Consider the following 23,742-nt stretch of genomic DNA (forward strand, 5'->3'; position numbering starts at 1 on the left):
GACTGAGATCCAGAGGGGCTGTGGATGGGGCCAGGCTCTGGGCAATACAGAGGGGACAGTGGCCTAATTGAAGGTGGGGTCAGTTCCTCTGAGTTAACCTGAAGGCACGGAGAGGAGGGCAGGTGCAGGTGCAGGTGCAGGAACAGATCGAGGGGGAGGGGCAGGTGGAAAGGCAGGTCCAGGTATAGGCATAGTTGCAGATGCAGGTGCAGGCACGGGGGAGGTACAGATGCAGGTGCAGGCTGAGGTGCAGGTACAGGCACAGCTGTGTACAACCGGTGTTGGAAAGGTGATGGTGAACCTTTCCGGCAGCTTTTGTTTGCTTTGGAAAATAGGAATCAAGGTCATTGGCTGACAGTGAGGAGTCAGCTCAATGGGATGTCCAGGTTGCCAGCATCTTGCTCTGCTCTGCCTCTGATCTAGACTTGGGGAAACCACTGTCCCCCATGTCATCATTCTTGGGTATGAGTACATCAGTGTTTCAAGCCAAAAATCCTTGTCATCTCTCTCCTTCCTCTATGCACTGCTGCTGTGCGAGCCCCATCTCTCCTCTGACCAACATCTCCTGAGTCTCCATTCTCCCCTTTACCCACCAGCACTTGCACAGGGACACCTCGGCGCATCTCCAGGTGCACTCTTGTCCCTCCCCATCACTCCTCCATGCAGAACCCTTCACTGACTCCCCTTCACCCTTAGAACCAAGCCCCCCAGACCATGACATGGAAACAAACCCCCAGGCTTGGCCGGCCCTGCCTTCTCTGGCCCTCCCTCACTGCAGCAGCCTTCACTTCTCCTGGCTCCTCAAAAGCCCATGATCTTGGCATGTTCTGAGCTTGTCCATCTCTGCAACACTCCTCCCTCCTCTTTTCTCACCCTCTGGACTCGGCCCAGCCTGGGTCAGGGCCCTTGTGCTGTGCTTGGAGCTTCCTGGCCTTCTCCCTGTGTAGATGTCCTCTTCGGGATCTGTCTGCTTCATCAACATTCATGAGTCAGGGCTCTTGCCTCTTGCACTCACTACTGGTCCCGTGAGTTACCCCCATGGCTCCTGGCTCATAGTTGGGACATATAAATCATGCTGGTCACTGACTGCTGGGTGCTGCCTCCCCGGGTAACCTCGAGTGAGGTTTGGGGTCTGGTTTGCCAGCGGCATGGCTCAGTGCACAGCGCCTAGGGCTGGCAGAGTTGGGAGACCTCCTTCCATCCAGCACACGCTCACTCCACCCCTAATCAACAATGTGGCCCCACACAAGTCGCGGCTCTGTGAGCCTCTGCGTTATCCGCTGTCCGATGGAGACGTTCATCAGACCTCTCACGAAAGATGGTTGGGAAGGTCAAATGCAATAATGGGTATGCTACATGCCTTGCAAGCTGTGAGGTGAAGCCCCCGTGGGCCTCATCAGGGTTCTCTGTGAGCCCTCACCTGGTAGACAAGTCTCAGCCACAGCCCCAGCCCCTGCTACTCCTCATGCATTTCTAACCCTGGGGCTGGGCAGCAGGAACCCCTCCCCCAAAAAGCCTGTTCAGCCACACCCATCTGCTGTTCCTCCCAGTATTCTCTCTGTCCAAAATGTTTGCTCCCCTGTCTCCCCTCAATAGAAACTAACCATCCCCTCAGGAGCACCAGAGCTTGTTCTTTAAGTAGGAACAAGTTCTGATTCCTACTCAGCGCCAGAACCCAAAGCTGCCTGGTGACATGAGTGCATACACCCATGCCTGTGGGAATTGTCACCACCACCCCTGGGACCACCCCGGGCTCTCCAAGAGCAAAGGTGCTCCTTCTGCTCTGCCCCCAGCTTCAGGCCATGGCAGGAAACAGCCATGGCAACATCAAAGCCTTCCAGGGAGAAGTGGCCAGGAGCCGTGCTGAGGACGGGCGAGGGGACTCTGCCTTCGACGCTGACTGTGGCTTCTCTGCTTGTGTTTTGCAGGTCCTCCAGTAAGTGTCCTGGACTGTGCTGTCTACTTCTGAAAGATAAGATGTTCGGTTCTCTCTCTGTTGCAATTCCATGAACATAATTTTGGTTAGGGAGGTGTGTCCTCAAGAAAAAATCAGTCCTATTAAAAAGCGGCCAGGCGCAGTAGCGCACACCTGTAATCCCAGCACTTTGGGAGGCCAAGGTGGACAGATCACTTGAGGTCAGGAGTTCGAGACCAGCCTGGCCAACATAGTGAGACCTCATGTCTCCTAAAAATACAAAAATTAGCCAGGCATGGTGGCGGGTGCCTGTAATCCCAGCTACTTGGGAAATCGAGGCATGAAAATTGCTTGAACCCAGGAGGCAGAGGTTGCAGTGAGTCGAGATGGAGCCACTGCACTCCAGCCTGGGCAACAGACAGAGCGAGACTCCGTCTCAGAAACAAAAACAAAAAAATGTGTTTTGGGGGAAAAAAATCAGTCCTATACAGGAGTCATGTTGTTTTTTAATTTGTAGATGAATGCAGGCACAGAATTCCACAGGCTTGACCTGTACACTGAAACGTTCTGTGACCATTTTCCTAGCAAGAGAGCCAGCGCACAAGCCTGGCTGTTCCTTGCCAAATCTTGGGCTCCCCTTGGTACACAGAGATGCTAGCGCCATGCCCATAGTTTTAAAATGCTCTGTGGGCCGGGCGTGGTGGCTCACGCCTGTAATCCCAGCACTTTGGGAGGCCGAGACGGGCGGATCACGAGGTCAGGAGATCAAGACCAACCTGGCTAACACGGTGAAACCCCGTCTCTACTAAAAAATACAAAAAACTAGCCGGGCGAGGTGGCGGGTGCCTGTAGTCCCAGCTGCTCGGGAGGCTGAGGCAGGAGAATGGCGTAAACCCGGAAGGCGGAGCTTGCAGTGAGCTGAGATCCGGCCACTGCACTCCAGCCCAGGCGACAGAGCGAGACTCGGTCTCCAAAAAAAAAAAATGCCCTGTGGCAGTTGATGTTTCTAAATGCTGCGGTGCCCCATGCTGTGGCAGAAAGGGCTGCAGAGGACGGGCAGTTGTCCCAGGAATGAGTCGGGCTTGACCAGACCCTGGGGTTCGTTTTTCTTCTTTGCCAGAATGTGGCTCAGACAGCTGAGACCTTGTGAGCACAGCTGGCTGGTGAGGGCGTTGCATGGGAGCAGGAGGGAGATGTCACTGCATTTGTGAGGGATGTGAAGGGTATGAGGGAAGCACTGGGTGGCTCCGTTGAACTTCTGGCCGGCCAGAGGCAGCTTTGAATGCAGGGATTGCACGTGGCCTTAGAAATCCCATTCATTCTCCAGGGCAAAGGATGTGCCTGCCTTTGATTCACGCTGTCAGTTTTTCAGAGCCCGATAAATCCCAACTAATCCATTCAAGAAGCACACTGACAGTCAGCTAGAGCCAAAACCAGACTTCTCAAGGAATTTCTTTCAGATGAACCATTTTATTTTTTACTTCCACATACCGTGATTCGTTTCCTGGTCGGTGCCCTTCAGAACCTGGGCTTCTCGGTGCATGTAGCCCCACCGTGAGCCACGCAAGCCAACAGGATTGTGTTGATCTATTGGCCTCAAGCAATGTTTGGCAGCTGAGTTCTTCCTGGCTGTCTCAGGGAGGCTGGCGTGGGTGAACTTGCTGAAGTACCTAACGCCGGGGGCTATGGAGTGTTTTTTGTTTGTTTGTTTGTTTGTTTTTTTAACTTGGCAGTGAAAATATTAAATGGATTAAACAAATGCAGAAATTCTCGAGCTGCAAAACCTGCAAGGGTCTGACCAAGGAGATGGGTGCCAAAGTGTGGCACCCAGGCAGGGTGGTCACTGCTCCAGGGACCAGAACTAGGGGGCAGAGAAGCCTCCGGCCACAGTGAACACCCCCCGTAGTCCTGGCTTCTAAGGCTCGCTTTCTTGGTTCACCCCATCCCAGTGGCAACTGAGAGGAAGCAGGCTGTCTTCCAGGCCTCTCTGCAGGCGCAGTTTAAGGAGCATTTGCGGTTCCTGGTTGGGTCATGTGGCTGTGGCTCCACCCTCCAGAACCCCACGTCCCCACGTGGCATTTACTCTTTGCCCGGCCAGCGTGGGGAGGACACTCATGTGACTATGCCTGGGACCCCGATAAAGCCCCGAGGCTCCTGGTCCCACCAGCCTGGCCCTCCGAGGCAGGAAAGGGCTGCTCTGCCCCCAAGACCCCTGGAGCCCTTGAGTCCTCCCCTCAGAGCAAGTCACCAGCCAGCTGTCGGGGGCGGCGCGGGACTGGGCCCCGGCTGAGCTGTCGGGGGCGGTGCGGGACTGGGGCCCTGACTGAGCTCTAAGTGTTGCCATATGGTTTCTGCCGAAAGTCTGATTATTAATGACGTATTAATTACCACAGGGGCAATCAGGACGAGATGGCTACCCGGTAATTTGTCATTTATTTTTTGCTCTCTTCGCCCTTTTCTCTTAAACCAATACTCTTTCCCTGAGCCTTGATTTAACTCTGTCTGCGCTCCTGTCTCCTCCTCGTCTCCTCTGCTCCTCAGCAGTAGTGGTCTTTCTGTGGAGGGGATTCGCGTGAGCTCCAGGGCTGCACAGATCTCCAGGGCTGCCCTGAAGGCAAAGCAGAGCACCTCGCTCAGGTGTCTGGGTGGCACTGAGTCCACCTAGCACTGCTTCTTCAGTAAGTCCAGCCAAGAGCCAGCAGTCCAGCCCCCGCACTGTGGTGTGCTCCACTGGACAGGCTGGGCCTCTTCCCAGTGGGCGGAGGACTCCCTGTCCCAGCCACCACTCCTCGTCATCACTCGATAACAGGAGACTGGCTGGTTCCAGTTTGGCCTTGTGGTGTCATCCCTTGGCAGATCTCTTAAAATTAACCCAAAAGTTAGCACATTCTTGGAATACATGTCCCAACCCAGGCCAAGTGAGTGCCACATCAGCAGCAAGACACAGTGTGGCTGTGCCACCGCCAGGTCCTGCACAGGGGTTGAGGGTCGTGGCAGCAGCATCCGGAGGTCCTGAGACATCAGAAAGAACAGGGGGAGCCCAGCAGAAGAAGAGATTGGCAGGGCCATCAAGGGAGGGGCAGATTCATTCTGTGCCTCCAGGGCAGGAAGACGCAAGGAGGGAAATGCTGGCTGATTCAGGGGCCAGATCTGTGCAGTCAGGACGGCTGGCAATGAAGAGGGGTGGTCCCTGGTCCTGCAGTGGAGGAGAGGAGTCCAGCCCCAGCACCAGGGAGACTTGGCATGGCGTCCACTCTGCTTCCTCCTGGCTGAGTGACCTTAGAGAATGTGCTCACCTTCTCTGAGCTTTAATTTTCTGCTCTGTGAATGCAGAGATGAAGGCACAAAATGTGTCACAAACCCAGCCTTCCAGGACTTGGTGGTAACTCTGGGGAACATTGACTTAATGCCAGAGTGGCCCCGTGCTGGGCTGAGTAAAGTTTGGGATCTCCCAGGCAGTCAGGGCAGCTCCCCCAGCAGCAAACAGCCTGGCCTCTCAGACTCCGCGGAAGTAAGAATGCAATGTGAAAAACAGCTGTGATCCACCCTCATCCCATGGCACACACTGGGGTTAGGGCCCTGCCATAGTCCCCAGCTGCTCTTCTGACTAGGCAGGGTCAGGCTTCCGTCTCCTGGGCACGGCAGCCCGGACCTTTGGGTGTCCAGCGTCTTGAGGAAGCACAGGCTTTTGCTGCAAAGTTCATCCCCGTGTCTTGGCATTATTCGCTGTACCAGTACCAGCTCGGGAGGACCGGAGACTAACAGAACCACTCCTGGCACGACCCAGTTCCCTTTGCCCCAGTTACTTTGTATTCACAGGTCCAGAGGGGAGAGGGGGGAGTGGGTGAGCGGTTTTCTCTCCCTCTTCTCCGTTGTTTCCTCTGAGCAAATAGTGACCCAGCAGTCCACAGCCACAGCCTCAAGCATCAGAGAAGATGCTGCCTGCTTCCCCAGGGGAGAGGCAGGGGGCTTGTTCTCAGTCACACCAGAGCAGCTGCCAGGGTCTGCGTCCCACAGAGGCCTCTTCTCCCTCACTCCTTCCTCCCAGGACCCAGCTGGGTGGGGTGGGCAGCTGGCCCTGCGGCCGACAGGCAGGAGGCTGGGTGTGGATTAAGTAGCTGGGCATGGTTCTCATCTCTGCAGCTTACTTGCTGTGAAGCCTTAGGAAAGGAAAGCCCCTTGGCTTAGAGCACCCAGAACGTGAGTCAGGGCAAACCCGGGGCTGCTGTCCCTGGGGCCGTGACAGGACTGTCGGGAATTAAAGATAAAGTTGAGTGTGGAGGTGGTATCGGGCTCCCTCACACCTGGGCCTGGCCTGGAGAAAGAGCGCTGTCACTGTCGGGGCTGGGAATGGACAGATGGATGTGTGTGGAGCCCCGCGGGTGTCCCTCAGGCTTGACACTGGGAGCTTTCTTGGAAGGAAGAGAGTTGGGGTCCAGCAAGCCCCCCCACTTCCTGTGTGTAGGCAGCTCTGGCAGCCGTGCCACTGGTCCTACCAGCAGCTCCCCAGTCACTGGGAAGCCTGAGCAGGCTGGGCCTGGTGAGGGGTGAGGGGACCCCTCAAAGTCTCTGGGAAGCTAGTATCACAGCCCATGATGGCCTCCCTGAGGTCACCCAGCTCCAGCTTACACGCAGACCCCCGTTTCCACACGGAGATCAGCGTCTTCCCTGGGTGGGCTGGATTCAGGGCGTTCCTGTCGCCAGCACCAGGAGCAAGCCCAGCTGTGCGCCTCCAAGCCCCTCCTCCTCGCATCGCCACCCGGGCCATTCCTTCTGCAAGACCCACGGGTGGGGCAGACGCCCTGCTCAGCGTCCCCTGCAGGAGAAAAAGCAGCCCCATTTGAGGAAGAGGGGCATCTTTTGCAGGCTCCTGGGCCCAGGTCCTGAGCAGAAATTCCTGTCTCTTGGCCTGTGGAGGACAGGAGGGCTCTGCCCAGCTCTCAGCCTGAGGTGTATTTGCAGATGGCTCCATGTGGTCATCCCAGAGGCTAGGGTGACTGCCTCCTGCTAAAGGGCCTGGCCACCTCCGAGGCCCCTCGTGCAGAGGATCACCGTGGCTTTGAGTCAGTCACCTGCGTGGACCTGGGCCGGCTACTTGACCTCTGGGGCCTGGGGAGATGACACCTGCAGAGCTGGGGTTAAATGAGTGTCAGGCACAGAGGCCACATCCAGTCCTGTATGTGGCAGCCCTTCCATAAATCCCGCTGTCTTTCCTCGTCGTTGACAGTCTCAAGAGAAGAAAAGATGGGTTTCAGAAAGCGTTCTAATCTACCCAGTATAAAATTGCAATATTTGGAAAAACAACGTAGAGAATGGTCAGTTTTAGAAAAAGGTTTTGTTTGTTTGTTTTTGTAGCTTAGTAAACTTCGGACCGGCCTCAGGGAGGACTTCTTTTTTTTTTTCTCTTTGTGCCTGTATCTTATCCCTTTGTAAGAGCAAGGATCGAGTCCGGCCGGGGGCGGTGGTGGAGACTGTCAGTGCTTTTCTGGATTAACTCAGGCCAGTTCCCTCAGCTGAAGCCAGGTCCGTATGTGGACCTGATAGGAGTGGCTGGAGGACACGAGGCAGAGAGGCCACCCACATCTGTGGGGCAGGTTGTGGACTTGAGGAAGTCAGAGCCGACAAGGGCCCGGCTCGCCCTGTCCATGCCCTCCTTGTACAGAGGCTGGCCTGTCCTCTCTGCTCCCAAGGATTCATTAACAGCCTCTTCTGATTACAACAAAAAGCATGTTTATTGTAAAACATTTGGACAGTAGAGAAAAACACAATGAGAAAGCATCTCTAATTCTGCCACTCACAGATAAGTCTTCTTATCTTGGTGATTGTTCTAGTATTTCTTTTTTTTTTTTTTTTTTTTTTTTGTTTTTTTTTTTTGAGGCGGAGTCTTGCTCTGTCGCCCGGGCTGGAGTGCAGTGGCCGGATCTCAGCTCACTGCAAGCTCCGCCTCCCGGGTTCACGCCATTCTCCTGCTTCAGCCTCCCGAGTAGCTGGGACTACAGGCACCCGCCACCTCGCCCGGCTAGTTTTTTTTTGTATTTTTTAGTAGAGACGGGGTTTCACCGTGTTAGCCAGGATGGTCTCGATCTCCTGACCTCGTGATCTGCCCATCTCGGCCTCCCAAAGTGCTGGGATTACAGGCTTGAGCCACCGCACCTAGCCCTCTAGTATTCCTTATATGCAAGTTTGCTTTTATATTTATTGCCTTTAAAATAGAATTACAAGTGCCTTCTTAGCACAGTAGGCAGCACATCAGTCTCATAATTTGAAATACAATTACATTGGACTTTTTTTGTACTATTTTTTTCACTAAATATAGCATGAGACTTTTTTTTCTGCATCATTAAAAATCCTTAGAGAATGTAATGGCTACATTGTATTTGTTCCGATATATCATTTATTTAACTAGTCTCAAAGTTAAATTATTTATATTGACAATTTTTCACCCTTACATTCAACATCCTGGGAATAAATATAGCTTATTTCCATGATTATCTCCTTAGAATAAATAACTAAAAGTGGAATTGCTGCACCAAAGGGTTTGCACATGTTTAAGGCTTTTGATCTACATTGCCAAATTGCCCTCCAGGAGACTATACTAATTTACATTCCCACCAACAATGAATAAATGCTGCCTATTTCCCCAAATGCTGGCCAACTGTGGGTATTATACTTTTAAAACTATGCCAATATAAGTTTTAAAATATACGCATATATGTATGAATATTGTTTTAATTTAGGGCATATTTTAATTAGAAGTAGTCAGAGATTAAACTAGTTTTGATAAGGTTTGTGTAATCCTGTCACCTCGTGGTAAAGGTTGGAATTGCAGGCATAGGGTTTAAAGAGGAAATCACCCGTGTTTAAGACCTTTTGGATCCCAACTAGTCCAGGGACAGAAGATATCATGGAATCAACAGCATAGGGATAATGCTTAACTCAGAACATTGTGAATCAAAGGTTGGGCCTTCAGAGGAGCCCTAGGCATAGCACTCTTGCATTTTGGGGTAGTAATCAGTATTTATGTTGATAAAGTGATTTTGCCATCTCAGAAATAGGAGGCTTGCCTGTGTTCAATAAATCTGATGGGTGTCATACCCTGGCCTGGGCACTGGGGTAGCACAAAGATGGATCAGGCCCAGTCACAGTCTTTGGAGAACCATATGGGAACGGGAGTTTGCCCTGGGAGAGAGAGGAGTGAATAATTAGAAGCTCAATGTCATCTTCCTAGAGGTATCTTGTTTATTACAAGCCCTTTTTTCTTCTCTAAACTGTGATTTCTGACTAAGATGAAAGCACCTGTCACTCATGCAGGGCTTAATCTTGCCTAAACTTTTACTTTTACACAGAAAACATTAGACCTTCTCATCTCCTATTTACAATGTCACAATGTTGGCTTTTCCTCTTCTTTGGTAGTTTGATTGTCTTAACTCTTAACATTAGGCTTTAGTGACCTTCTGGTTTGTTTTACACATTCAGAAACCTATTTAAACTTTTCTTAGATATCATTTAATGTGCTTTAAAGAGAATAAAACAAGGATATGATGAGAGTATTGGCTGGGTGAATGGACAGGTATAATTTGGATTAAATAATCAGAAGGCTTGAAGTGAGATTTAAATGATGAAAAAGCTGCAGAGATCTTGGGGGAGATCCCAGCAGAGGAAAAAGCAAGTGTGCAGGTCATGAAGTTGGAGCAAGCTTTGTGTGTTCAGGTACACTCAAGGTCAGTGTGGCAGAGTGAGTGAGCAGGTGACAGGGAAACAATAGAAGGTGAAGCCAAAGAGGTCTCCCAGAGCTGCACCAAGTAGAACCAAGACAGAGGCAAGGGCTGGGGGATGGAACTTGACTCTGTGTTTATAGAAATCACGTGTCCTGGCTGGGCACGGTGGCTCATCCCAGCACTTTTGGAGGCTGAGGCAGATGGATCACTTGAGGTCAGGAATTTGAGATCAGTCTGGCCAACATGGTGAAATCCCATCTCTACCAAAAAAAAAAAAATCCAAAAACTAGCCAGGTGTAGTGGCACATGCCTGTAGTCCCAGCTACTTGGGAGGCTGAGGCAGGAGAATCACTTGAACCCAGGAGGCAAGTTGCAGTGAGCCGAGATCACACCACTGCACTCCAACCTGTGTGACAGAGCAGAGCGAGACCATGTCTTGAAAAAAAAAAAAAGAAAGAAATCACTTGTCCCCAGAGACAGACTACCAAAGGGCCGGAGATACCCCCCTCGTGATGCTTCCTTTGGGAACAGAGAAGAAAAGACCGTCACCCTTCATCTCCCAAAGCCCTTCCAGTGTGCCAGGGAAGCAGGTGCAAGTATTGAGTGCTTGCTGGGTGCACACTCATGCATGCCGTCCCACCATGGGAGGCTAGTTGTTTCAGTCCTACCTGATGGATAAGAAATCTGAGCTCAGAGGGTGACAGGACTTAGCTGAGACGTGGCCTGCTTGCATGCCAAAGGCTAGATTAGCACCCAGGCTATGTGACCCCACTCCCTCACACCAACCAGCCGGCCTCTCAAGCTGCCTACATTAGCAGGGCCGGGGCCAGGATGGTCTGCGTGTTGGCAGGAGAGTGCTTCTCAGACCACCCCAAGAAATGGATGCTTGGAGTGGATGTTTGGTTTCTCCTCCTCATACCTATCTGTATCCAGCCCAACTGCTCCCTTCCCAACTACTGTATTCCACCCCTGGGATCAATTGTTAGGATGCTTTCCTGCTTTCTGAAAAAAGAAAAACAAAAACTAAGTCTAACTTAAACTTAAAAGTCTATTTCTTCATTTCACCTCCTCTCCTGTTCCTCATTCGTACCTCCATTCGTACCTCTGTGTCATAGCCATTATTAGAAATTAGGGGGCGTGGCTGGGCGCGGTGGGTCACGCCTGTAATCCCAGCACTTTGGGAGGCCGAGGTGGGCGGATCACGAGGTCAGGAGATCAGACCATCCTGGCTAACACAGTGAAACCCCATCTCTACTAAAAATACAAAAAATTAGTCGGGTGCAGTGGCGGGTCCCTGTAGTCCCAGCTGCTCGGGAGGCTGAGGCAGGAGAATGGCGTAAACCCGGGAGGCGGAGCTTGCAGTGAGCCGAGATCACGCCACTGCACTCCAGCCTGGGCGACAGAGTGAGACTGACTGTCTCAAAAAAAAAAAAAGAGGAAGAATTTCTAAATCTTCCCCTGGTGATGAAATACCCAGCTCTGTCTCCCTGTCCAGGGTGTCTCTGCAGAGGAGCAGCTGAACAGAGCAGGGCATGCTCAGCCTGGGCAATATGGCCAAACCCCATCTCTTTTTTTTTTTTTTTTTTTTGGAGACAGTGTCTTCCTCTGTTGCCCAGGCTGGAGTGCAGCAGTGGCATGATCTTGGCTCACTGCAACCTTCACCTCCTGGGTTCAAGTGATTCTCGTGCCTCAGCCTCCCAAGTCGCTGGGATGACAGGCACGCGCCACCACTCCTGGCTAATTTTTTGTGTTTTTAATAGAGACAGGGTTTTGCCATGTTGCACAGGCTGGTCTCAAACTCCTGAGCTCAGGCAATCTGACCACCTCGGCCTCCCAAAGTGCTAGGATTACAGGCATGAGCTGCCGATCCTGGCCAAAACCCCATATGTTTTAAAAAATAAAATTTTAAANGGAGACAGTGTCTTCCTCTGTTGCCCAGGCTGGAGTGCAGCAGTGGCATGATCTTGGCTCACTGCAACCTTCACCTCCTGGGTTCAAGTGATTCTCGTGCCTCAGCCTCCCAAGTCGCTGGGATGACAGGCACGCGCCACCACTCCTGGCTAATTTTTTGTGTTTTAATAGAGACAGGGTTTTGCCATGTTGCACAGGCTGGTCTCAAACTCCTGAGCTCAGGCAATCTGACCACCTCGGCCTCCCAAAGTGCTAGGATTACAGGCATGAGCTGCCGATCCTGGCCAAAACCCCATATGTTTTAAAAAATAAAATTTTAAATCAATCAATTATTAAAAAGTAGAAAAGGCCTCCCTGCCTACAGGGCAGAAACTGGAGGAAGGGGTGCGGTTAGGAGGCGGTTGCACTAATTTGCTAGTGAAGCCTGAATGAGAAACGAGGGCTGGCAGGTGCTGCAGGTCAGCTCTGAGCAGGTCCGGAACCACACACACTGCACCTCCTGGTCCCGGAGTGCCGTGCCCAAGCCCCTCTGGAGTCCAGGGAGCGGTAGCTGCACTTCATCTCCGGCCTCAGTCCTGGGAGCAGCGACAGCCAAGGCCCCAGAGGACTGAGAGCTCTGGGCTGAAATGTGGTCTGTGAGACGGGGCCTCAGCCTGGGACCAATTTCAAAATCAAGAACTCAGATGGACAGTTTGGAATTAATCAAGTGAACAAAAAAGGCCCACGGAGCACCACACGTTCACATGCTCTCTTGCACTCTTGTAGTTCAAAAACAGCTTTGATTGTAAAAATGTTATCAGTTAAACGATTTATCTGAAATATCCCAGATTCATCTGTTTTTAGATTTCAACATCCTCCATCTCATTTTCGTCTGACCCCTGCAGAGCTGCCCCGCAACACCCAGATTCTAGTGGAGCTGGGACGAGATGAAAGCAGACTCCGGAGTCCCCGATAATGGCACCCAGACTGGAACCTCAGGGAGATGCACCCACGGCCACCATGCTGGCCGTTCTCCCCAGGGCTCTGAGCCAGCACAGGGCAGGTGTCTCTTGAGTCCAGCCCCTTGTCTTGGTCCAGCACTCTGTCCACAGTGTCCCCATGAGTGTCCCATGTGAGGCAGCCCAGTCACAGGAGGCAGCCACCCCAGGTCAGCGGGGCCTGGGCTGCTGCTCCACCCTCGGCTCCCAGATGCCTCCTGTATCTGCTGCAGTTTTTTGCATCCTCCTGGCAGCAGCCCAGGTACCTTCTGTCCACACCTAGCTCTGGGAGGTGACTTAGTAGGGAGAGTAGTGTAGGGGGCCCAGCAGAGGGGATTGGTCCTATGCTTTGCTGGTTTGTCTGTGATATGTTTGCAGTGTGGTCACTGGCTGGAACCCACTCCCGCTTCCCCAGGCAACAGACCAGCCCCACAGCATCCTCGCCCCATCGCAGGGAAGAACATGTTCACAGACCTGCACAAGGTCACTGAGCCAAGCCCAGATCTTTGAAGCAAATAGACTAAAGACAAAGCAGTGATTTGGGTACGAAGCTGCCCTGCCTAGGACCAGGGCTGGCACCATGTCCAGCCCATGCAGTGGAGACAGAATGGGCCCAGGGGTCTATAGTCCATGTGTCCTCAGGCACCTCCCTAGCCCACCGAGCCTCAGCCCCTTCAACTGGCGGGAGCCAAGGAGATGACCCCAGGAGAGCTTCAGAGTTGGGCACACAGACTGGGTTCAGGGACCATTCCGGCTGCCCTGTTACCGACTCCAGCCAGGGGGGCCTGTGAGGCTGAAGGCACCCCTTTTGGGCCTGAGTCCTCAATGGCAGCGTCCTGGCTGATCTCCCAGGCTGTGGCCGGAGGGCAGGAGTCCAGCGCAGGAGTCCACCCGGGCTGGAGGCAGCTTTCAGCAGGTCAAGAGCGCCCTCTAGCGTTCCCGGCCGGGCACCAGAGCCCGCAGGATGGATGGTCATTGAATCATTCCCTTCGCCGTTGATCCATTCAGCAGGCATTTACTGCGTTCTCATTCTGTACGAGGCACTTCGGCATTTGGGATACAGTAGCAGGAAACGCATCCAGGGGTCCCTCCCCACTTGGAGCCTGTGGTTGAGTGGGAGAGAGAACAAAAAACCCCCACAAATTCCAGCTTCACTATGCCTCGTGGCCTCCTGTAACCCAGACCTGGCCTGGTGGGGGTCGGGGCACCGCCTTGAGGAAGGGAGGTGTGAGTCGAAGTCAAAAGGTGAAGAGGATGCTGATAAGTGGGGAGTTTCGGGGGGAACATCCAGAGAGAGGGTGCACCCAAGATGGGCCGGGATGGTAAGGGTGTAGGGGGAGGTGAGAAGCCCATGGCCCTGGAGCACCCAGCCTTGAGGAATTGTCCATCTCTTGTCCACTCTGGGGTTCCACTCCGGGTGGCTGGAAAAGGGGCCTACAGCCCTACCCAGCCAAGCTGAGAGCCCTCCCCGGGCTGGAGCCTGAGGCCTCATCTTCCCAGCCATATGTGCAGGTCCTGGGTACAGTTGAGCCAGGCGCTGCAAGGTGGAGGGTCTAACCTGAGAAGGACCAGGCTTAAACAAAATCTTTGCAAACCCATCAGTCTGCCCCAGGAGCAGTGAGTTCCACATCACGGGGGGTGTGCAAGCCAAGGCTGCACATCCACCGGTCAGGAAGAGCATCTGTGGTGGGCACTGGAGCCTTGTGGATGGTCACTGTGGGAGGAGAGGTAGCAGAAGACAGAGCAATGAGTCCATAAGTGAGAAACTGGAGGGGGCGGGAGCTGAGGAAGGCTCTTCAGAGGAGGTGACACGTGAATCTGGAAGGAGCCGCTTGGAAGGAAGAGGTTGCCCTTCAATGCCGGGCCGGGGGTACAGCTTTGCCCTGAGGGCAGTGGGTGAGGGTGTGCCGGGTGCTACAACAGCCAGAGGAGGGGCAGTCAGCAGGAAGGGCACAGGGCTCGAGCAAAGCTTTGGGCTGGTATCCTGGCCTCTCCAAGCTCCAGATGTTCATCTGTGAAATGGGGATGATGAGGCTCCTGCCTGGCCGGCCTGTGGTCAGGGCCAGTGACATCTAGATAGGGAGGGAAGGGCCCACATCACTTCAGCTCCACTCCGTCCCCTGGCTTCATTTGCCCCAGGGCTGGCCCAGCACATCGCAGCTACTCTCATCAACCCAACCTCCCTCTGCTGCCCGCTGTGAGCCCAGATCCAGGGAGCCATTCCATCCACAGCACACTCCGTTTCCAGAGGAGGAAACGGGCTCCAGGGAAATTCAACAGCTCACTCCAAGGTCTACGGGGCAGGACATCGTCATCAGGATGTGCCCTGCTCCTTCACTGTGCAGGAAGGATGGGTATGTGGGGCAGTAGGCAGGGAGGCTGGCAGAGGCTGGCCCGGGGGGGTGGGAGGACTGGAGAGATGGACCTGAGCTAGAATTGCAGGTTCATGGGCTCACCGACGCTTGCAGCGGCCAGCAAGTGAGAAAATAGGTGAGGTTGGTTGGGCGCAGGAGAGCAGAGAAAACGGCAGGGCTTGGATCAGGGGCACCTGTCCCATCGGGGTGCAGTTCCGCCAATGCAGTCACCACTACCACATCTTCCACCATTTCCAGAGAAGCTGGAAATCCAAATTCTATAAAAAACTTTTGCATTTTTAAGGGTTTCAACCAGTTCTTTACCAGTGGGTGACAATTGTCTGTGGAAACCAAGGAAGGCCCACCCCACAGCCTAGGGGGCAGCTCTCAGGGAGGCTGGGAAACCACCCATGAGAGAGGCCCTGGCAGGCAAGGGTGGGGCAGGAGGGCAGAGCTTGGCCTGGGCATGGTCCAGGGGCCACAGGCGAGGCAGAGTGACTGCAGCCTTGGTGTGTGCTGTGAGCTGTCCTGGTCACGCTGTCTCCCTCTAGACCACCTCACAGAGTTAGGCCACGCTGTAGCAGTCACCCTTCTGTGACGGTCATGCTTCCAGTCAGCTGCTGCTCCTTCTCCAGATTTCCACCCCATCCATAGCTGGCACCAAAATGGGTTGATGGTGTGTTCCCCCAGACTTCCTTCCACCAGAACAGCCCGCTGTACCTGAGCTGGTGACCCGGGCAGCTCAGTCAGACACATCCCTGCCCGCCGGTCCCATCCTCCATCCTCCCTTACCCTGTGGGAGCCAAGCTTTTTCCTCTCTGCCACCCTGATGAGGAACAGTATTTTCTGATACCTGACAGGTAATCGTGTCTCTCCCCACCATTCACGGGCAAATGTGTCATTTCAGCAGGTATTTTGGGATCGGTTCAAAGGCACAGTGCTGTAAACACCACCTCTGCTAGCCATGATGTGTGACATGGACATACGTGTAATTACTTCCAGCACACTCGGGCATCACGGAGCAGGCCCTCTCCCCAGAATAGAAGCCAGCTGGTTTCACAGTCTCACAGCATCGTAGAGGTGAGAGGGCCCTGGGAGACTTTCTAGGGCAAGGATTACAGATCAGATGCCCTGGAGAGCTGGCGAGTCACTTCGCCATGGGCAGCGGGTTAGGTGTGAGACCACAGGGAAGGGTGGAGCCTGTGGGCCAGGGTCTACGAGATCTCCCAGCTTTTCAAGAAAAGCCCAAACTCTGGACGTTTATGTAAAAGGTTGCAATTTTTAAATGTTGTGACTAATTCATTTGGTTTGGGGTTCTTTGTTTTTTTGTTTGAGACAAAGTCTCGCTGTGTCACCCAGGCTGGAGTGTAATGGTGCCATCATAGCTCACTGCAGCCTCAACCTCCAGGGTTTAAGCAATCCTCCTCCTGCCTCAGCCTCCTGAGTAGCTGGAACTACAGGCATGTGCCACCACACCCAACTTTTTTCTTTTTTTTTTTTTTTTTTTTTTAGAGATGGAGTCTCACTATGTTGCCCAGGCTGATCTTAAACTCCTGAACCCAGGCGATTCTCCTACCTTGACCTTCCAAAGTGCGGGGATTACAGGCCTGAGTCATTATGCCCAGTCTGGGTTCTTTTAACTGCACGGATCAAATAAAACCTGGCTCCAGGAAAGACATTGCCCAGTTCCAGCCCCTCACGTCACAGATGAGCAGCACAGAGGGAGGCAGCCCCAGCAGGGCCAAGGAGCACCTGAGGGGCAAGTCTCTGGCCTTGGTGCAAGCTTTTGGGACCCCACCCAGCTGAAGCTCCTACAGTTTGCTGACTTGAGGTGCAGAGGTCACTACAGAGCCCACTCTACAAAGTGCCCTAGGTCCCAGGAAGAAGCGCTCCAGGAGGAACACTGTGCCACCCTCAGGGCACCAGCGACAGCTGGGCTGAACCTAACTGTGCGGGTCCTTTCTCCCTTTCCCTAGCACAAAGAATTTGAGTTTGGGAAATTGCTAAGCCCCGGACAGTCTTGCTGCAGCTCATATGTGTACAAAGAGCCTGGGCTGAGAAATCAGGACCATATGGTGCTGACCCGCCCTGAGGGGGGCTGCCCACCCACCCCTCCTCCACCAGCTGGGTCTAATGAGCTGGGAGGAGGCTCAGGGAAGCTTCACGCAGGAATGTGCACTTCCCAGGCTGGGACCCCAGGCCCCACCAGCCTTGTAATTTGATGAATTGTCAACATCTGGAGCATAATTACTAGGCCCTGGCCTGATAATCCTGGTAAGCCCTTCTTCCAGGGGCCTCGTCCTAGTGCATTTTGAGGGCTCCATTCCCTGACAGGAGCCGTCAGCATTAATTACAGCCAGAAAGCAAGACAGGCACCCAACTCTGGCCAATTTGATCGTTTACTCCTGTCTGCATCTAAACGCAGCCAGTTTATTGATTTGGTTCAGTTCAGCAGATGCTGGAGCCGATCTTGGGGAGGGCTGGGCCAGAGTCAGGAGGACAGGGCCAGCGCTGGACCTTTCCCTGACATAGAGCAAGAGGGTCAGCGCGGGCTTTTCCAAGACACTCCAGGGATGGAGCCACCATCCTCCACATCCCAAATGTACTTCACCGGGAAACCTCCCCTCTTCAGCCACACGGTTGTAGGACCACCAGGTTCAAATGCCTACTGCGTTAGCACCAGGCCAATTATACTGAGACAGCAGGGTTTGCTGCAGAGAAAGGGTTTAATGATTGCAGGGCACCCAGCAAGGAGATGGAGGAGACCCCAGGGCAGGGGGCTGAAATCAGCAGGATGTGGAGACTGCACTCCTCAGTGAATCAGTTCCCGTGGGATCCTTCAGACCGGCTGACTTTGTAGTTTCACTGGTGTGCAGGCTCTGAAAGAATATCTCAAAGGGAAAGGGTAGTTTTTCACATTCAAATTGCCATCTACAGAGCAGTTCAGGGGAACCATGACCCTGTAAGAGAACCTGCGATTCTGAGGCAGCTGGAAACCAGTTCCGAGGAAGGGGTCGGGAGCGTGCCGACCTCATGATGATGCCGAGTGGGCCGCCAAGCTTGGTTTATTTTTGTTCCTCCCCCTCCCTTCTTCCCTCTTTAATTGTATAAAGTTTATAGGGATGGTTTCAACACTTGTTAATATGCCTCAAAAGATGGCTCTATGAACCCGGCTTAGGAAATACTCAACAGGCCGAGGGAGGGAGAGAGCAAAGCCTCAACTTCACAGATGGCAGAGCTGGCGGCACTGTCCAGGGTCCTGCTGCTGGCCTCTTGGAAGGCCACACACGGGTTGCTCCCAGCACTGCCCCCCAGGGCCAGGGCAAACCCTAATCCAGTGTCTGCTTGCCTGTGGGGCCTCGCGTCTTGCATTGGTCTGGGAAACAGAGGCCACTGACCTGGGACCCAACTTGAACTTGTTGTTTGAGAGGAGAATGGCATGACCTGCATTTCACAAATGAGGAAACCGAGGCTCGGGGACACTCCGGTCCCTGAGCAAGGCAAGGGACCGAGGCAGCACCAGGGCTGGGGGAGGGCTGCCCACCCGGGGTCCCAGGCCAGCTGGCCACCTGCTCATGTGCAGCCAGAGCTTTGTTTGTTTCTCACACATCCGGAAACATCCCGGAGCCCAGCTGATCTCCACGGCGAAAGAGTGATTTAAAGCAGAACCAAGGCTTGTGAATAGCTGTGGGGTTTCTCGGAGGGCAGAAGGCGTTGAAAACCTCTGGTGGATTCAAGGGCTTTGATCAGGCAGGGGAGCGAGCTGGATGGTCATGAGCATCTCCAGGCACAGTGTGGTGACATCCATAGATGAGGAACCTGAGGCTCGGAAGAGGGATTTGAACTGGGCCCTGCAAGGCTGAGCCCTGGCCTTTGCTCTGTGAGCTGCTGGTAAACCTCCCCAAGCTACTTTACTTTCCACTCTTTCTGTGGGAGATGCTGGGAGAGGAACAAGACAGCTGATGGCCGGTGCCCTATTGTCTGAGGCAGGGGAGGGCTGCCTGGATAGGAGAGACCCCCACCACCACCACCACCCAAGGCATGCCCCCACCCAGTCTGGGGCTCTGCCCTTCCAGACTGCCCAGCTGCTCAGAATAGCCCTCATTCTGCTCAGAAGGACCTGCCTTGGGCTTCGATACTTGGACACTTGCCCTGCCATGCCTTTGTCCAGCCTGACCACGTCCCCACCCCACGCGTTCCATGGCTCCATTGAGACCAGCCCAGGCCCTTCCCTGAGGCGCTTGTCCTCCTCTCTAGAGCACCCAGAGCCGGGCTCGGCCCCTGCTCCACCAGTAGAAACACCTGGTTTGTGGATGGTATGTACAGCCTCACGCCTCAGTTGCTTTGCTATGGCTCAGCCAGGCACTGAGTCCATTAAGGCTGAATCCACTGAGCCCATTTCGGGGGTGGAAGGAGCACTGTCCTTTTAAAGACCCGCAAAGTAAAATGACGGCTCAGACAGCCCTTCAGGGAAGAAACCTGTTCCGCAGACTGTAACCCAGTGTTTCTCAAACTTACTCAGCCATGGAATCCCTGTCTCCAGGCAAGCCTGCAGGCCAGTGTGCTGTGGGGCACCAGTTTGGGAAAGGCATTCTGTAGGGTCCATCCCCTGGAGGTTCACAGCCCAGGGTCCCCTGGCCCAGAGGGCAGGCCCAACTTCCCCAGGACAGGAGGGGAGGTCAGAATCACATCCCCAAGCCAGGCAGGTGCATCTGACTCCAAAGCCAGGCTGTTCCTTCCCTGCCCACCTCAAGAGTCCCTTCCTCAGTGACCGCACCCACCCAGCAGCTTCTCCAAGGTCAGCCACTGCCCCTCACAGAGAGCTCGGGGGCCTGGGGACGGCTTTGTTGCCCAGGTGTCATCCTGGCTGTGGGTCGGCTCTGTCCCAGGGGCTGGCCCAGCCCGGTCTGCTCTGTCAGTTCTCACACAGGGAGCTTTGGTGCCACTGCAGGCACTGGCTCAGCTTCCCAGAATTGGAATTGACTTCCCTTCAGCCCGCGGTGGGGGCTCCCAAGAGCACTGCGAACACCCATCCCTCTGCCTCTGTTGGGAAGCTAGAAACTGAATTCACTCAAAAAACTCCCAGGGCTCTGTGATCACACATACAGGCAGGGCCTTTGATATGAAAATTGGTTTTCTGTCACAGACGGGGCTTCTCACACATCAGAAAGAAGCCTTGGGGACCAAGGCTGCACCATCAGTGACACCCAGGAACAGTCCTGGGTTGGCAGAGGGCAGCGTCCAGCTCAGGAGGCAGGAGGCCTGTGGCCATAATAAGGTTCGGTTGGTGGACACTTCCAGAAACAGCTGGCAGCACTGAGATGCTCCCTTTGGGGTTGAGGCCAAGGGGACCGCCTGGGCTCCCTTCCACGGGCACTTCTAGAAAGGCAGAGCCCTGTGCTTGTGCGTTCTTCACATCCAGGGGACCGTGGGAGCAGGGAGGATTTCACAGAGTTATGCAAGGCCTAGAGCAGGAGAGAGTGGCCGGGAGGCCAGACAGTACCGTGGCAGGGGCCTGCAGTGCAGACAGGATGGAGACCCGGGGCCCAGACCCTTTCCATCTGCATGGCCCTAGGCAAGGTCTTCCCCTCACTGGGCCTGTTTCCTTCTCTGTAAGAGGGGGAGGATGACACCTACCTTACAGGGTTGCTGTGTGATTGAGACTGAGTGGGGGCCATGAAGAGCTCCTTGAAGAGACCCAGGAAGGACTGGTGCCCATGTGTGTGGGGTCGGGCCCAGGGGAGAAGTCCAGGGTGGGGATGCGTAATGGGACATAATCCTGAGGACACCCGGCAGGACCTGGGTCAGGGGATAGGGGAACAAGGGGCAGGGCCCAATTTAGTGTACTACCGAGGGCAGAGGCCTGGGGGTGTGGACCCCGGAATCAGGACAGCTGGAAACTGGCAAGACGACACTGTCCAGCTAGGGCAGCTCCTGGGAGGCTCATGGCAAGGACTAGAACTACACCTGTGATGGGGCTGAGGCCCTGACCTGGGGCCCCCAGGGCCTGAACCCCCAAAGCTTTGGAATGCCCCCACTCCCTCTCCCCTGGGACCCCAGCTGTCCCCAGGCCATCACTCTGATGGCCAAACCCTCAGTGACCATGAGACTGGTGGCCAGAAGCACTTAGACACCAATTTTTAAGAACTGTCTGGTTTCCTACTGCCAGCAAGGCCCTGGCCGCGAGCCCCACCTGGAGTAGCCACTCCCACACCATCTGGGAATGGGCAGATGGGCCATCTCCACGTGAGGCCGTCTGGAGGTTGAGCCGGGGAAGCCAGCAGCTTACCTCCTACCTGGCAGGCACGGGGCCAGCTCCCAGCTGTGTCCAGAACCAGAGACCAGGAAAGTCTTCCCAGAGCAGGAGGCTGTCCCGGGGGATGAGCTGCCTGCTACCAGGTGGAGACGCGGGGAAGGCACTCCAGGCAAAGGGAACAGAGAGCCGAGGGATGAAGATGGAAAGGAAGCCAGAGATCTTGGGGACGGACAGGGGCACAGAGTGACCAAATGGCTGAAGCTGGCCCTAGCCACAGAGGACCCTGATGCTGGGCCCGGGAGTCCGTCCTCAGCCAGTGGAAGTCCAGAGAGGCAGGGACAACCTGAGCAGGGGCCACAGGTCAGGGGCCGACGAGAGGCACTGAGACCAGCACAGCCCCTCTGCTCCTCCACCACCTACAGGGTCCCCCATCCCGCCTTGGCCAGGCTGCTCTCTTTTGCCTACGGTGCCCTCCCCCACCCTCACACACACACTTGTTAGGTCCACATACCCCAACGTTACTGTCCCCACAATGTGCCCTCCCGGCTAGGGGCTGACAGAGCCTCCACCTCTCCTCCTTCCCTTTCTACTATGCAGTGCACGCATTTGCGGCATTATCATTCTTGCCATACTTCCTTGGTTTGACTTCACACACGTTTTCCCAGGCACATGCTGCCTGCCAGGCCCCACCCAGTAACAGGCACAGGGATTAGACCCTTTTCCCGACTCCACAGAGGAAGAGTTGTGTATACCCCACATTAACAATAGGTCATGTCACATGGGACAGAATATACGTGGTGGGAACAGGGACAGATGGCCTGACTCTGGGAAGGAGGAAACCCTAGAAGCCTTCCTGGAAGAGCAGGTAACTGAGCTGAAGATGGACAAAGAAGGGAAGGATGGCAGTGAGTGTGTGCAAAGGTTCAGAAGTGTGGAGCTGTGTGCGTCATTGCTGCAGCCAACAGTGAAGTGTATGTGGGGGTGAGGGGACCGTGGTGAGGAGGAAGAGGGGACTGACAGAGACCAGGCATCCCTGGTCCCAGAGTCCCTGCCAGCTGGATTCCTCCCCACTCCCACACAGAGGGGAGCTAGGCGAGGCTTTGTTGAGTGGGTGGTAGGTGGACAGGGGAAGGGGTGTCCGGCACAGGCTGCTGTGCAGCTGGTCCTCTGCAGACTTTGCAGGGGGCCTGGAGGTCCCTGAGTGCCCCCACTCTCTGGACCCGCCCTGGTGTGATTTGGCTTTTCTCTGGCTTTATTTTGTCTGCAAAGGCTGCAGCAATGTGGGAAGTTGAAAGAGCCTTGAAGACTGCCAGTTTCAAATGACAGGAACTCAATTCAAGCTGACTTAATGAAGGCAAAACAAAAGCATTGATTAGCTCAAACTGGTGTGTGCAGGGGTAGTTTCAGCTTCAGGCCCTCGACCCTGTCTTTCTTTCTGTCTCTCAGCTCTGCTTTCCTCACTGTTGGCTTATTCTCAAGCCATGTGGTGGTCCCTGGGAGCTCCAGGCTTAGCCCCATCAGAAGAAAAGAGCCCTTTTCCCCTAAAGCCCCACCATTAGGTCCCAGGCAGGATGCTCATGGCTCGCCTTGGATCCCAGGCTCATCGCTGACCCCGTCACCCTGGCGGAGGGAATGTGGTCACGTGCCCACCCCAGCAGCCCACCCAGACCCCATGGGTTGAGATGGGGGGTGGTCTTTAGAGAAGAACTGGGCTCTCTTGTCAGAGGAGGGATTCCAGGCAGCAGACCACACACAGATGCCTTCCCCTCCCTCAGCCCCAGGCCGCATGGACTGAACCCAGACCTGGGGCTCCCATAGGCTTTGTTTTCTTGTCGCTGAATAATGCACCTGGGTCGTAAGACGTGGAGGAAGTGCCATCCCCGTGTGTAACCTGTGTTCTCTCTCTCTCGTTTTCCAGGGACCCCTGGGTTTGGATGGCAAGCCCGTAAGTGATGACAGGGCAATTCCAGGGTATCCTGGGCTGGGGCTGCCACCATGGGGCTGGGAATGACCACCAGGCACTGGAGGGAAGCAGCCACTGGAACTTGGTTCAGCAGAGAGAGAAGCCTTTTGGGTGTCAGACTTGAGTTCAAATCTAGCTCCACTACCTGCTGACGGTGACCAGGGGAGGCCTCCTCACCTCCCAAGCCTGAGGCTTCTTGTCTGTCAAGTGGGCACATGTACCCCTCTCTCCTAGGGATGCTGCAGACCTATGGAGAACTGTGGGCAGCACAGTCCCTGGGGTCTAGTCAGCCCTCAAAGCATGCAAGCCCCTTCCAGCAGACACAGGCACAGTGTCCTCGCTACATTCTCAAGACTGCCCTGGTGGGCATCAAGCTGAGTTCTCAACATCTGGGCCAGGAGCCTGTGGTCACAGGCAATCCTCAGCAGAAACAGCAGGGAGACATGAGCACAATTAAATAAGTAATTTGAGGTGGATGGGTGGATGGGCGAGTGGGTAGATATATAGATAGATGCATGGATGGATGGATGATGACTGGATAGATGGATGGATGGATTGGTGGGTGGTTGGATGGATAGTGGATGAATGGGTGGATGGGTGGGTGGGTGGGTGGATGGATGGATGGATGGATGGATGAATGAATTGGTG

The 23,742-nt window shown here is 54.5% G+C and overlaps 1 protein-coding gene across 12 annotated transcripts in view; it reads left to right on the plus strand.

Moving 5' to 3' along the window:
• Positions 1-23,742, plus strand: part of COL23A1 (collagen type XXIII alpha 1 chain) — a 359,675-nt gene that overhangs the window by 303,585 nt on the left and 32,348 nt on the right. For 11 of the 12 annotated variants that reach the window (XM_017896147.1, XM_017896154.1, XM_017896152.1 and 8 more), the window contains exons 4-6: positions 1,929-1,936; positions 4,309-4,335; positions 23,050-23,076. In XM_017896147.1, the coding sequence (XP_017751636.1) occupies positions 1,929-1,936; positions 4,309-4,335; positions 23,050-23,076 (62 nt within the window). The remainder of the gene's footprint in view (positions 1-1,928; positions 1,937-4,308; positions 4,336-23,049; positions 23,077-23,742) is intronic. The other variant, XM_017896150.1, reaches the window with a different exon arrangement.

Source organism: Rhinopithecus bieti, unplaced genomic scaffold, assembly GCF_001698545.2.
Source record: "Rhinopithecus bieti isolate Rb0 unplaced genomic scaffold, ASM169854v2 scaffold_26546, whole genome shotgun sequence".
NCBI classification, from domain to species: Eukaryota; Metazoa; Chordata; class Mammalia; order Primates; family Cercopithecidae; genus Rhinopithecus; species Rhinopithecus bieti.